Source organism: Haliaeetus leucocephalus, unplaced genomic scaffold, assembly GCF_000737465.1.
Source record: "Haliaeetus leucocephalus isolate CR32 unplaced genomic scaffold, Haliaeetus_leucocephalus-4.0 Scaffold808, whole genome shotgun sequence".
Lineage (NCBI taxonomy): Eukaryota > Metazoa > Chordata > Aves > Accipitriformes > Accipitridae > Haliaeetus > Haliaeetus leucocephalus.
In genome coordinates, this window is record NW_010973244.1 from 2017838 (window position 1) to 2033730 (window position 15893).

At 41.8% G+C, this 15893-nt stretch overlaps 1 protein-coding gene across 3 annotated transcripts in view; it reads right to left on the reverse strand.

Moving 5' to 3' along the window:
* Positions 1-15893, reverse strand: part of GLI3 (GLI family zinc finger 3) — a 195169-nt gene that overhangs the window by 28247 nt on the left and 151029 nt on the right. For 2 of the 3 annotated variants that reach the window (XM_010581788.1, XM_010581789.1), the window contains 3 exons: positions 11091-11307; positions 9520-9636; positions 8066-8206 (listed from right to left, as the gene is read on the reverse strand). In XM_010581788.1, coding sequence (XP_010580090.1) covers positions 8066-8206; positions 9520-9636; positions 11091-11307 — 475 coding nt within the window. The remainder of the gene's footprint in view (positions 1-8065; positions 8207-9519; positions 9637-11090; positions 11308-15893) is intronic. The other variant, XM_010581790.1, reaches the window with a different exon arrangement.

Below are 15893 nucleotides of genomic sequence, written 5' to 3' on the forward strand. Positions count from 1 at the left end.
TCATAGTTTAGGAACCTCTTTCAGGGACACCAATTCGAGGACAATGACTTTGGCAACTCATATGAACAGTAGCTGTAGCAGCAGCAGACTAACAACAAGTTTTCCTAATGCTGTGAAAGAAATGCTAATTACAGAGGAATTAAAACAAAAAAATGATTACATTTCTCTTTCTAAATCCCCTCTTAATACTTCACAGATTAGGGTGGATTTATTTTTTTGTAAACCTTTCTCTATGAAAAAAAGAAATCCCCACTTTATTTTTTTTTCCCCTTCTCCTCTGTGATTCATCAAAAGCCAGACTGTAGGTAGGGGAACTGCCAATGCGCTTGTGTAGTGGAGTGCTTAAGAGGACCTGAGCCAAAGCACAGCTGGCCTTTGGGTCAAGCCCAGAGTGAGTAAGATCTCTTCACAAGGCAGCAGTGCTGACTTTTAACACGGCTGGAAGGCAGAGGGCATCACGGTGGCTGGCGCAGAGCAAGGATGTGCTGGGCAAACAGGAGCCGTGCCAGACCCCGAGGGCTACTGAGGCTACAGAACAGCAGTGAGGTCCCTCTGTGGTTACTTAACCTTAAAACCCGACAGCACTTAGATGGTTACCTTTGATGGGGGGTTAAAGACTTGCTTCATTTAAACAAGTCTGTGTTAGGTACCCATACAGAAACCAAGAGAAAATGAACATACACTTAGGGGCACAGATCTGCTTACTAGCTCTCCTACGCCATGTAATGAATTGCTGGCCTATAAATGATGCTACCATTCTGGCACAGCTCAAAACTATGGGTTCAGCAGCCTATAATCCAGCACAGTAAGGTGGTGTCTTAATTATAACTAAGCCTTGAAACAGGCAGCGAGGAAGAGATTTCAAAATCTAAAAACTTCTGGATAGATGTTTCTCATGATTATTTGCTATAATCTCTCTCTCTCCCTCCTCTCCCTTGTTTCCTCACAGCTACAAACGTCAAATATACTGAGGGGATGCACAAACTGGAAAAAACCTTTTCATGGCAGTTGCTTCCCTCTGAAACAACTCCCTGCCTTCTCCAAGTTGCCCCAACCTTCAGCCCAAGCCCTGGGCTTGTCTCACTTGAAGAATGATTTCTTTTGTCCACAGCGTTGCTTCTCCAAGTATGGATTAGGGTCCAGACCCCAGTAAGTAAAAAATAAAATAAGATGAAATAGAATAAAACCACCAACAAAAATCCCTTTGCTGTTGTACATAAAACATTCTCCTTTGTCAGGAAAAAAAATGATTACTATAATGGATTTCATGTTCTTATCTATTCCTTACTCTTTTCAATTTAAAGGAAACATTTCTGAACCTTTCACAGCAGTAGCTGTCACTGCCACGCACAATGAGCCTGTGAACGGGCTGAAGCCTCTCTGTGTTACTGTACTAGAGCCAAATAAAACTATAATGAAAATGCACTGAAAACTGCCTCTGCAAGGAAGAATTAAAAATTAAATAAATCCCTGCACGTATGTGGAGATGCACGCAAACTGGGATGTGTAATTACAGCCCTTTGGGATTGTGAAGGGACTTGCTTCACATAGCTGGGACTTCACCTGCATCACGACCAGTTTGCAAGCACACCTCCAGCACGCAGAGAAAAGAAATCGCTAATGCATGAAGGATAATCTGCCTTTTGGGGCAGCTGTGTGTAATTGCCTCCTTTCAGGCACAGATGCCTACCTGCACAGCTGCGAGTAGCACCCTGTTGGCTTTGGCAGCTCGGGGCTGTTTGCTCACGGGGCAGTTTCTCCTCCTGCAAGCGGTGGGCAATGTGCGACTCTCAGGGTCATCTACAGCTCTGCCGCTGCAGCTATTACTCAGGGGAACTGCTCTCATCTGGCTTATTCTCCTATGGCAGCTGGATCTTTTTTTAGAGAAGAGGGGTGGAGCTCTCTCCAGTCCCTACCTACCACTCTTCTACAGCAGAGGAGTTGAGGAAGAAGTCACAGGCCAAAGGCAGCATGGTAGCAGAGGGAGTGAGACTTTCAAGTCTATTGACTTTGAGTGTCCTTATTTCTGGGCATCCAAAACAACCCGCTCCAAAGAGGTCTAGTCCTTCAGAGAGTGATGTGGTCCTCACCTCCCAATCAGACATGTTCTTCAGTGCTTCGAGGTGCACATCATTGATTAAGGCACCTCCTATCACGACAGATGCTGCAAAACCTGAGCTGGGGCAGGCTGTGGTCACAGCCCAGGTTTTATGTGGGTCTCCATGGATCGCTGGCAACCTTCTGTCGGCCAGAGCTGAACCCACCCTCTTCTGTAGGAGAGGAGGGCAAAAAGGTTAAGAAACTCAAGTCAGGGAACTTCATGTAATGGTTCTTCTGGGTATCCTCAGTGCATCGCGACTACCTTGGGAACACGTGGGTACCTGAGAAACACAAGAAACTTTCCACTGGTGCGGTAACAGAGCCTGGTGGAGCATTACAGCAGCTGCCCTGGGGATTGCTGGGGGAGCGCTCCGTCACCGGGGCTTTGCAAACAGGCGGGAAGACCTCAGCAAATGAAATCCTGACTGTAAGCCATTGCTGTCAGTTTAGGGCTTTTTGATCTCATCTAATCAAATGTAACAACAATGAGAGAATTTTATTGCTGTACAATTACGGAGAAAACACTAACAAAAAATAGCTCTACAGTTCTTCAAGCATGTTTTTGAATAAAAATAATTATCATCAAGGCTACACAGCAAGGGGGATGAGAAATAGGCAGCACTGCGTTCTTCTGATTGCCATTGTATTAATATTTAACAATAACTTCAGTCATTTCCTTGAAGGATAATTTCCTTAAACAAACTTTTATCTTTAGTGTCTAGCCCTTCTGCAATATTTTATTCTTAAACTGATTTCGGGGGGGGGAAAAGACAAACTGCAACAAAAAGCAGATTTATAAAAATATACAATATCTTATTAGCTTCTGGGCGCTCAAGTGCATTTATCACATATTTAAAACAAACTTGAGCTCAGCTAAGCCCAATTATAATATCTCGCTGGGCAGAGAAATTAATTAAACAGCTGAATGATAAAGACCCCAGCAGCAAACTGAAGCTTTAAAATAAATAAGGGTTTTTTTGGTTTTTTTTTAAGAAGAAGAAGGGAAAGAAAGAAACCTTTAATACACTTGTTCAGGCAGTAACATAAGCAATCTCTTCAGGAGTGCAACGCACTGTAAATAAGACTACCTGGCAGGCGAATGCAGTGGCGGCTCTAACGCAGCTCTCCAACTTTGTGATTTGCTAATGTGCCACCCCCCCTGCCGCCGCCTCTTGCACCAACTTCAAATAACCCTGGGATCCTAACAGTGCAGCTCAGCGACTGAACCAGAACAAGGGCAGAACTTGTCAGGATTTAAGAGCTTTCAGCAAAACCCTTCAATTGCAGCCAGTACCCTATTCCATAGAAGGATATCAATTATAGATAGTGACTTGCTTTAGCAGGGCAGTCGGTACTGTCAGACGCTAGATAGACAACCATGAAGAATCATGAATCTTTCTATTAACTGTAAGAAAAGGGGGGGAAAAGGATGGATAGGTGCTATAAATAAGGCAGAGCATCTGAATGGTTTAACACCTTGCCTTTTGGTGTATGTATCATGAAAATTTAACCATGCTGAATTATAAGTGGCACATATCACTTGAAAATAAGAGCTCCTGCTTCAAAATCATTCCAGTGTCAAACCCTTCTGGGTGGGTCAATAACGATTCTTTTATGTAGCTTTTCAGTTATTTATTCATAGCAGCCCAGGTTCTGTTCATAAATTCAGTCAGAAAACATTGTCTCTTGGAGCCTAAGCACACTTTCACTAGTGCCCACATTTCACACTAATAACAGCAGGACTTTGCTACAGAAAGTAATGCAGAAAAATGTGATCAGATGCTGACTATTGTGCCCACAATTGTAATTTCTGCTCTAAAGCTATACCACATATTCGGACACAGATTATCTTTCTATTTACCATTCCATACATGCTATATTACACATCACTTTGTAATGCAGATATTGCTAGAATCTGATTCATCTACAGTTGATTTCAAAGTAAATTGGGTCCCATCATTCCCCAAAAGGTAATAAAGCTATCCTCATGCGACAGGAAGACCAAAATATACACAAATTCATATTTACCTCTTTTGAAACACATGCATACGTGCTTGCATATACACTCTATACATGAAGGGAGTAATGACATCTATAATGTGAACTGTGTGCATTGCGTATTGTGGAAAAGCTCTCCTGAGCTCTGCTCAGCCTGGCGCAACTAGAATTCACACTGAGGTACCTAATACTTTAGGAAACAAAACTAACAGGTAGAAATATACTTCCATCTTTTCCCTAAACACTGCAGTTCCTCTAAGATTCCAGTGCTTTGGGATGCAAGGCTTGGCTAACAGTCTGTTCTGTGCCATCAGATGTTTTGGGTCTGATATCTTACTATTATGCACGGCTACAAACAGTAGCTTTATTCCCCTGAAAGAAAACTCCGCATTCATTAAAAGACTTACTGCTAGCCTGTGTAGATCCTGAAAATTTAGCCTTATCAGGATGTGTAAGAATGCTTTTTAGGTCTTTTTTCTGAAACTCTGCATTTTACAAATTTCTTCTTCTCAGCTGAATTTCCAAAACCCAGGGAACTGGTTTAGAGAGTTGTACAGGTGAAAGAATACTCTAAATGCTTCCAAGTCAAATATACAAATGCATTTTCCTTTCTACTGAATATATGCTACACACCACGTACTCAACGAAGTGGGTGACGGGGAAGGGTCTTCGTGCAATCCTTTGTGAAGGCCTACACAGCTCACTCTCAGTTTCACTATACAGTTCACTTGACTACCCATAGTATGGGCAAGTAGGTGTGTGTATGCAATATGATGTAGTATCATGTGTAGTGCTGTATCACACCCACCCAACACCCTTGAACACGTGACTGTAGCTCTCTGCTCATGCTCATCATCCTTTCTGAGTGCCAGGGAATACAGGGAAGACAGCAGACGTTACCGGGATGAGTCTTGCTAGGGCAATTTAAGCCTTTATTGCCTTTATCTATGCCAGTTGCCCCTGCCTTGAAGATTACTATGCCACAGTAGAAGCAACAAAACAGGATGGTTATCTGTACTTTTGATTACCTACGTGGCAGTCCAGCATCTTATTCAAAAGCCCCTTCAAGCTCGGCTGGAGCAACTGAGGCTCTGCTGAGTCTGCCAGCAGGCTGGGAATCACCCGCAGAGCAGCAGTGCATGCGGCCAGGAGAGACAACGTGGCAGAGCTCTGCTGCACGACTTGAAGGTTAATAGCGTGGTCCTAGCTACAGCCCTACCTGTACACAGGCTAGCTCAGGTACCTCCAGACAGCACTGAACAGCCTGATGTACACGGCCCTGGAGGTGCAGAGTGAAGAGCTCGTGCCCATATCGGGGTCCTTCCTTCTCTTGCGTTTGAGCAGCGTCTAGCACCGCGGGACTCTGGGCTTGACGAGGCCTCCAGCTGCTACTGCAGTGTAAATATTACTGAGTAAAGGATGTACTCATGCCACTGAGACACACGCTCTCTCTGTGCCTAGTTCAGGTGCACACATGTACACGCCAAGTTAGGAACTCATGCAGTGCAAAGGCGCTGAGGTAAGCGCATTTACAGCAGCTTGTATCTACTTGGATTTACTCGCCAGTATTTGGGCAGGAGGCATACACGAGCCACATCAGTGGGGAGATTTTCAAGGACCGAACTGCTGCTCGGGGACTGAACGCTTTCTGCCGGAGTCACAGACCTAAGCAAAACCGGGACTGCCTTCCTGTGAAGGCCTACCAAGACTCAGACTTCATTTCCCTAGTTGCTGCAGGTGTACATCAGAGGGCTCTGGCAATCAAGGGCAGACAAAATATGGGAGAGACAGACCAGGGTGAAGGGCCAGACTTTCAAACAGAGTTGGATGTCTAAAGCCCTTTGCAATTCTGGACAGAAATAACTCGCTCAAGTCCCCACAGCAGGGCTCTGTCGGAGCAGCAAAAGAAATCACAAACCAGGGCCCCATCACTGAGTCACGCTGACTCTTACAGCGTGATTTGTGCTACTTGAATGTGATGGTTGCGATGATGAATTTATTGTCTTCAGGGTATTGAGTCAGGACTTGCACCTCGTAATCTTAAATGCCATCATAACATATCTGAATCCTAAGCCCTGCCAAAAAGAACTCCATGTATCATAGAAACATTTTTTATATCCCCTTTTTATGTCTAGAGAAACCCATTTCAGATGTTGCCATTGTGCAGAAACATAAGAAATACATTTTTTTCAGAGGAGTCTTGCTGCTGACCCTTATAATACAGTCAGATTTGCTATAAAAATCACACCAGAATCAACAAACGCATTTTAAAAAAACCCCAAACAACCAATCACGCTGTCCATTTAATTCACCTTAAACTACAAAACATTAGCTAGTAGCTAACAGGCACAGTGGAATTCAATTAATTTTTACATCTGAAATGTCAAAAAATCCTCTTCCTTTTTTTCATTACCAAGGGCACCTTTATTCTGCAATTCTCTTCTATTTCACATATTTTGGTGTAAATTATTTATCAACATCACTAGGATCATTTCTGAATATTGAGAAAGGTTTGCCAGGCATCATAAAGCTTCAGCCTTACAATTATTAGCAGATATAAAGACTGTGCCTGTGCAGAGCCCCAGATGATGTCAGTTGGTCTGTTTGCATGGAATCAATTGCAAGACCAACACTTGATCTTTTAAATGTGTCCAACCCTTTGCAGCAGCTGTTTATATGGCATTTCTTCCCCAAAAGATACTGTGACACCAACAGAGTCTCTCCTTACATTTCATTTTGGCCTATTAAAAAGTTAGGGAATTATTTGTGCAAAACGTGTCCAAAGGATTCTTAAAAAATGCCACAATTCTGCCATTATTTTAGTTTTGATAGTCTTTCACATATTATTATTTTGTTACTGTTACTACTACTACCTAATAATAACAAGAAACCGAAAATACAGCTTGATGAATAACTGCAACACCAAGAGGCTCTCACACTCCAGCAAGTGAAAGCTGGCATTGCTTTACTAAAGTCAGCTTTGCAGCATCAGTTTACCATTTTGCATAGTGTTTGGAAATAGATGGTGGGGTTTTTTTATTTATTTTGGGTGGAAAAGTACATTTTTCAACAAGCTATTTCAGTAGTACTGGCCACATTTCACAATCGATTTTGCATGATCTCCAGGAAAGTATTAAACAGTTTTCTACAATAAATATGATTCTGACACACTGATCATTTGCTGAAGATGTTCCTCTCTAATCTGTACTAGGAATTCCTTTTTTTTCAGAGTATTTGCTATGTTCTATGATGCCGGTAATTAAGAGAGGTGCTGCTAGCTAAGGAGGTTGGAAATGGGGGGACACTGTACTTGCCAGGTTATATTCTAGGTTTTGACTGTTCATTTTCTAGCTTACAATATTACAAAACAGTAAAAATAATTTCTTTTGGAGAGGTGGCAGAGAGGAAGAAAAAACAAGGCAGATACAACTAATATTTGGTGTAGCATAAAAAAGACCATAGTTTGCTTTTGCTAAAAACATGAAATAACTCAGTCTCCATGCATTTAGCCAAATAACCCCCTTCAGTTTACACTCAACAGTAAATTGATACCAACCCCCCCCTTAGGGAAGGGGAAGAAATCCCCTCACCCATTTCTACTGTTACAGTCCCTTTGAGGAGAAAAAATCAAACTTGGCTAAAGGTTAATAATAATTCATGTCCAGCTTACTATTACTCAATAACTATCAAAGTCTCTAACTCAAAATAGCATTTGCTGGCTTACAGGATCAGAGCCATTACAATCTCTATTGAAGACTTTATTGAATTTTACACTAAGCTTTAGCTGAATGAACAGGTCAAGCACTGTGGCTCTGAGTTTTCTTTATTCTCAGAAACTCATAAACCCCTCTCCAGTTTGCAGCGCTGTTAGCTAAGAAACTTGACTCAGCACAGGGTCAGAGAACCCAACCCCTATGAAAAAGGTCACATAGTTTTAAAACCCAGTTCCTGAATACCATTAACTTACATGCACTAGCTGTTCCTGCGTGTCAAACTCCCGGGAACAGCCTTCCCAGTGGCAGTTTGTCTCATAGACCACTTCAGGCTCCTGTTTGCTTTCATCTTTGTCCCCTTCCTCTTTTACCAGGGTCATTCCTTCTGGCTGTTCCTGGAGAGAGGAAAAAAACAGGGGTGAGAAGAGAGAGGAAGTTCTGAAACTGAGGAGGAAGAAAAGTGAATTTCTTCAGAATTAAAAAAAAAAGGGGGGGGGGGGGGGGGGATTATTTTACTCTCAGTTCGCTATGTTACTCTGTTCTACAAAATACAGAAGCCCAAAACAGGCCTGGTAAGCCAGAAGTCATTTGCAGACTATACGTGTAAAATAAATTTTTCCTCCCCAGAGGTACTCACTGCAGAGAATTTCTAAAAAAAAATCCCTTTACTTTTCAATTAAAAGCAAATCATAAAGGCTTGGCTTCTCTCTCCTATATTTAAGCAGCTTGTTATTTGTACACTTGCCCCTTATTATTCAGTAGCACCACTAGTGAAAAACGCACTATTCAATACAGTTGAATAATTGGAATCTGACTTTAGTACTAGGGTTAGACATAAACTGGATCACCGGCAATCCAAAGTGTGCTTTCATTGTTAATCCAGTGACAGTTTCGCACACTAAAACCTTTCCGAGAACAGACCGGTAATTTTCATGCTACTTGTTCGTCTGTTCTTGCCCACCACGTGTGCATGAAAGGTGTAAGCAGAGGAAGAGAATATTTAATTTTGTTTTTTGACTTTTCACCTTCAGTTCCTCAAGGTGCCTTATTCTCCCCAGCTTGTTATTCGCTGAGGGTAGGAGTCAGATGTTACCGTAAGCATTTGGTTCACATTATGCACTCATGCTATTTTTCCATTTCGAACCTGCTGAAGGATTTAGACAGACCTCTGCTTTGTTTTCATGGATTCACTCACAAGATCGAGGCTCTGATTCTCATCTCCCCCGAGTGACTGTAAATCAGGAGTTGCTCTACTAAAACCAGTGGCATTAACTGGTATAGGAAGTATAGCAAATAAGACTGGAGCCCGACACTGAGGCCTCAGTGCAGTACAGTTTTAAGACCTGGTAAAAAGTCAAGGTGGCATATGTATTTTTGCTGAACAGAAAATACATCCTCAGCAAAGACCTGAATGTCTCTTGTTGACTTTCCCATGGCAAACAGAGGGTTGAGCACGCTCTGACTGATCACAGGAGCCTCTCCATCACCCTCTTTCCTCTCTGCCCTCATTCTGCAACAGACCCTGTACCCCAGCAGCCCCTCACTGCTCACGTTTAACCCTTGCTACCGTGCGCTGAGGCTGCCCGTGTATGCACTAGATGAAGGGCCATACGAGCGCAGGAAGCCTGAAAACACAAGCTATGGGGAGGGCGCATTTTCCCTCTGGCAGCGAGATGAAAGGCTTATGACTGTAACCTGACCGCCATACCTGCACGCTTCCCGCTCCCGGGCTGGGGAGGTCCTCATCGGGCTTTATCTTGGAGCGCTTGTTGTGCATGGGATCTCCAGTGCTGCTCACTGCAGATTCGCTTGTGGGTTTATTCTGCTGTAGGCAGGGTTTTTTTTCCCCCCAAAAGAAGACAAAATTAGACTGTGATAAATATGTAGCTCCAAACAAAAATATGCAGCATCTGCTCAGCAACTTTATTTGGAGAAGCTACACTGTTAATTATATAGGATATGCAATTACATTGTGCTTCAATTACATAGCATTAACTTGTGGAAGAGCTGCATCGCTCAACCTTGTAATGGAGCAGGGAGGGAACAGGAAGGATGGCATTTGATGTAATTCCTTGCTACAAACCAATGCTGTTTTTGTCAGGCCAGGGAGGGGTAGGAGGAACTTGATTTTCCACATAGTGACAACTTCAGAAAGGCAATTTTGAAAAGCAAAATCACTGTGTGCTCATTCAAATAAACACAAGAGAAAGATTTATTTTTCACAGTTGGAAGAAAGGTTTTGCACTTAACATCTGCCCACAAGATCTCAGCTCTTTTACTGCATTTCCCATTATAATGGTGGATAGGAAGAAAAATTGAACACTAGCGTGAGACTCAGCCAAAAAAATCCTAGATGAAGTCCTGGATTCTCCCAAGTCAATAGCAAAACTACTGCTGACATAAACAGGCCAGAATCTTGTTTTTCTCTTACTGTGCTAGACTGAACACCATTATCTACACCTGCAAATGGATCTTGTAGGAATCCAGAGATCTTTTAGAGATATCTGAACTTGCACGGACCCCACAAAAAATCAATATGCTTCCTACAGCAGCATGTTCTGCTTCTACATTTGTAAAAGCTAGCTAGGAGATAAACAGCTCCCAGACTGATAAATAACCTATCCCAGGTCATCTGGAAACAAACAGCACTAGTTAATAACAGGCAAAGCACGAACTGTGATAAACTCTACATTATGGGCCTGATTCACTGCTGCACATGCCCAGCTTTTAAGAATACACCTTGGTTTACTGAAATGATTAATTCAAACTCAGTAAGTCCAATTTTGCACAAATCAAAGAAAAAAAAACTTCAAACCTCTGCACTATCTTCAAGTTCCTCTGTTGCTCACAGACTGAGTTACTCGCACCTGTGTCAGGAGGGCAGAATAGGACCCTGTGTCATATAACAGTCAGCCTGATTTGGAGGTGAAATCTGCTAATCTTTAAAATGTTAGTGTTTTGATGTGGTTTTCCCCCTTTTCTTACTCCCTACCTCTATTAACTTCCTGTGTAAGATCCAGGAGAGACAGCTTGGAATGAGAAGCTGCTGCAGCACACTGAAATATTTATGAGGACTAAAAAGCACACTACCAATCAGGAACTGTGGATACACTCCTGTGATTTATAATAGGGGACTGCAAAAGCTATAGCTGCAAGAAAACTGTTATCGAAGGGTCTCGGTGACAGTGGTGATTAATTGCCATCAAGACAATGTCATTTATTTAATTTATTTCATTTTTAAATTAATGGGGTGCAAAGGTTTCTTCTGTTGTCTCTCACCTGTGTGGACTCAGAAGGTCCAGAGCTGACCTGGACAGGGTTCAGGACACTGGGGATGCCAGGGATAGGTCTCTGGGTAGGAAAAGTTGGAGCAGGATGGATGAGTGGAGGACTGTGTCCAAAGGCTGAACCTAGGGTTTGCTGACGACTTATAATTTGCTGATGCATTTGCTGGAGGGATACCGGTGTAGGAGGGTATGTGAAACTCAGAGCAGGGCTGAATTTGGGAGAAAAAGGAGGGAAGAGGGAGGAAAATGATGAGGGTCGTTACAGTATGGAACCATATAGATTAAACCTTTAAAATATATTTGAAATATTTACATTAGTTGAAGTCAGGTCCCTCCCTCCCTCCCCCTCATATCTTTCTTCGTGCCCCAAAGGAGGATAAATCCTGGTTTTAAATCCAGAGTTGGCCTAGATTTACTAGTGAGTGCAAAAATGATACCATAACAAAACATAACATTTTTTCCTAACATTTACTAGGAAACCACAGAAAGCTGACTGAAATAAAATTCAGAAAAACTGAAATAAAAGGCAAGCAGTTCAATAACAGCTATTTATTGCAATAACAAACTTTATATAAAGAAAAAGAATGGGTGCCTACATGCTTTATAGTACTTTTATTGATAATGCAGTTCCCCTATGTTCACGTGTATGAAGCAGTTCCTTTAATCTTGGCTCATGCTACGCTCTTTCATATGTCTCTAGATCTTATTACAAGAGGAGAGAAAATCAATTGGTTAAATGTGTTCTGAACACCATGCTTGTCATATCACTCATTTGTTTGCAAAGATGGAAAGCTCAGTTCATCCAGAATGTCACCTAAAGAATTTCCATCAGTGCCGTTTGGTTACAGAAACTGATGGATTAACCTTTCCCCCCTGAAATTGGTGATCAATGAGTTTCAATGTAGAAATATTCCAATGGGAAAGCACTTCTCCTTCTTCCAGTTAAACAACATTAAATGTCTATTAAAGCCCATTATGCATGTTAATACCTGTCATCACTTCATTACTTCACCGTATTTCCCAGACTACAGTGACTTTGGAGGAAATTACACTGCCATCTAAGTACCTATTTTGTGGGTAGTGCCAAAGCATTCTTTGTGTCACACTCGAGAAATAAGTGGTGTGGAACTAAATCTTCACACACAAGAGTATGAGAGTCTCCTGGCAATGTTTGCCAATAACTTACAATCATAAAGGAAAAAAAAATATTTCAAAATATTTTAAAAAGGAGGAAAAAGTGTATTCACTGATTTTTTTTCCTTAAAAAAAAACAGCGAACAACCACAGTCCACAGCCATATAAATTTAAAACATCTTAAAAGAGAGGGGTGCAAGCATAATACCTTTTAAGAATCAAGGCTTCTTCTAATGTCAAAAGGGTGGATTTAGTCCAAATTTACAGTCTGGAGTCTTAATTGCTGTTGCTGTTAAGTGCATTAACTGAAAATACCGTGATACAAAAAGCTAAAATCATTTCAACCATTTTAAGTAATAATTCTACAGAAATTCTGTGTTCATTAATCTGACTATACATTTTGTCTGTTTGACTACAATCCATAAAGAGACAGCTTCAATGTGATTACATTACTATTATTCCTGGTGAGAACTCTGCATTACAATAGTTTGCCCATTTAGGACAGAATATCATTAAGAATACCCTGGGAGAATTTTACTGGTCTTTGAGGAACTCTCTTTTCATTTTGCATTGTATTCTTTTTAATAAAGGGAGGCAGAAACGTAGTGAAAACAGTAATTGTTCACAGCAAGAGTTAGGGAGAAATCAGTAATAATATTCAGTTACTGCAGCTCTATAGTCCCTTCTAGTGTTCCTGTAAGCAACCATGAATGATTACAGCACGACTTAGCTAAGGTAGCCACTATGGATGATTGATAGGACATTAATCAAAAGATGCATATCAGACTCAGAATTTGTTCACAAGCTTTCTTCTAATAGCTGATTTCATGTTCAGTGAGCTCTATGCCAGTTTGTTCAATTTATTCTTCAGTGTACAAGCCATTCATCAAAGAACACAATGATTTAACACCCCTTTTCCTTTTTAGTGAACAAACATTGCTAAGTGTAACTACTCTGGCCTGTTCATTAAAAAACATACAATTACAATGTCATACATGAGGCTGAAACAATGCCTCCTTACTATACGCCAGCATTTTTTGCTTTGATATATATACTGTGAGTTCATCTCATATACTTCGAACACTAGACGGCACCATCACGAAGATGCTATCAAATTCACCAAGATCAACAAACGCAACAGAAACAATTTGTATGAAGTATTTTATTTTTCTGTGAGTGGTTAACACCTAGGACATCTTCACCCTTCAGCTGAATCAGTTTAAAAGAAAAAAATAAGTGGACTGATTTCATTGGGAGCTCCAAGCACACAGCAGCCTTGGAAATACAGGAGGGTTGGGTTTTTTTTTCCTTTCTAGGTGTTTAAGCATGCACAATACCTAGCTTTGCAAGTCCAGGTCCAAAACTTTGGTAATATTCTTCAGATCCTACATGGTAAAAAGACAAACTTACGATTCAGCCACAAGACATGACTGACTTAAGGCCTCAGCTCAGAGATGTAGATCCTGCCCATCACTGCTCTGTGACTACAGTTACATGAGAACCTGCACCTAACATTAATTTTTCAACCTATGCAAAGCAAGAGTACAGGAGATGCCTCCCAAACAGTTTGGGAGAGGCAGAAGGGACTGCTGTGATCTGAATATATTTTTATCTCAGCTGGAGGCTGTTAAGGTGCCACTGACTAGAGACTTGGGGACTTGGATGCTGAAGAGGAACCTTTGGCCCCGAGTAGGAAACAGACTGTAGAAGCTCCAAAATGTATGTACACACACAACTTGCACTTAATGCAGCTCACTTATATTTACTGGAGTTTGGCAATATTCTCCACTCAGTCCCTCCAAAGATGGGAAAAGACTGCTGTGTCAATAGGGTATTTTTGGTCAAGCGTGCCTCCTTCACATTCTCTACCCCACATAGAGCAACATAAAAAGTGATGATGCCTACCCAGTGGCAAAATACCTTTCTAACTAAAGGACAAAAGCAGCTCTGCTTTAACAAATATAGAAACTGGTTTCACTGGCCTGCAGTGATGTGCCTTACACCAGTACAGTGCAAGTGCTTAAACGTTAAGTATATTTGAAATTCCCCTCCCTATATAAATAAAAATTACTTCCACCAAAAGGATAGATTTTACCTCATAGAGATGTCCTCTTTCTCTACATATGCTTTAACACCATATGGAGCCTCCAGAAGGAGGATGCTAAGCCAGGCATTGTTGACTTTTGTCCAATTTGAAAGCAAGCAAACTTGCAGGGTACAACCGAGGAGACAGACATCATCTTAGCTAGGGGCCCTGACTGGAAATCAATGACACCCGCAGCAGATGCATTAAGACACAGCTGGACAGATGTGCTAAGGAAAGGAAGAATCCTTATTTCTTTATTATCTTTCTTTTGCCCTGTGCTCAGCACCAAGGGTTGAGTCTGAGGTACTAGGATTTTTCTACGGAGCCTGGCAACCTGCACTCCATTCCTTCTGCCTCCAAACTTCAAACACCTCAGATTGAAATGAAAAGGAGATCATGAGGGAGCAGAGGAACAGGTATCAACTAGCCAGCACAGCTAAGGGGAGTACACAGAAATGGTGACAACAGTTCAGCCACCAGGGTGATTTCTTAAATAGCTCATATAGCTGCCTTCAAATAATTCTCTCCAACTGTTTCTGGAGAGCTCTTCATAAGGCAAGATGACCTGGCTGGGTTTAATGTCACCCTCATGCAAGATGCTGTCACAGGGCAGCCTGGACGATTTTTCTGATCTGAAAAGATCAGAAGGATCTGAAGAGAACAGAAGGTGGCAGGTCTTTCTCTGCCTTTCAGAAACCATTCAAGCTGCTCAACAATAAAGTGGATGTGGGCCAAAAAGAAGAAAAAGAAATCAAAGCTCGCAACATTGCTGACATGTAGCACCCTGTTGGGGAGACCTGGATTCCTGCCCTTCTTCCCGAAGATTTTAACACACTTTGTTCGATAACTCTTGAATACAGGTCATGTGAAGAATCCCCGTAGCCCAGAGGCCCTTCAGATCCCATGGGAACCCTCTGCCTTGACTGGCAGCCATATGCCCTCTTGCTGGCCCCAACAAGCTCACATTGCTTTCTAGCCAGGAGGCCAGCATCAGGAGGAAGGGTGGGCAGCAGCACCACCTGGCCTTGCCCAGCTGATCCAGCCACGTCTGCTCAGAAACATGCACCAAGATGGGACCGGTGTAGCTCAGTAACTGTCTAAAACTCATGCCGAGAGGCAGTAAACAAGACCTGAAAGTAATCATCTTTAGAGTCCAGAACTACTAAAACCAACAACCAGGTTTTTCAAAAGCGATGAGTGGTTTCAGAGGCCTCATTTTGCAACATGTTTCTTTTAAGATACCTTAAAGGGGCTGCATTTCAGACAAGGGGTGCTCAATACCTCCAAAATCCAGATGCCAGAAGAATGCAAGATGCCTGCCCCAATCATTCACATTGTGCAAAACACCAGTCACTTCCAAAAAATCTTGGATTCACAGAAGTGTAAGTGAATTATGAATCTTTTTCTTCCATCTTCCTACTGAGAAATGAAAATCTACTCCACTGGAGGGAATCTGACTTGTATTTCTGTTATAGACTTTTTGTTTTAAACAAAGTAGAAAAGGAAAAAAAGAAAAAGATGAATGCACGTAAGACCACTAATAAACTACATGCAGGTTATCTTTTTAGTTGTTAA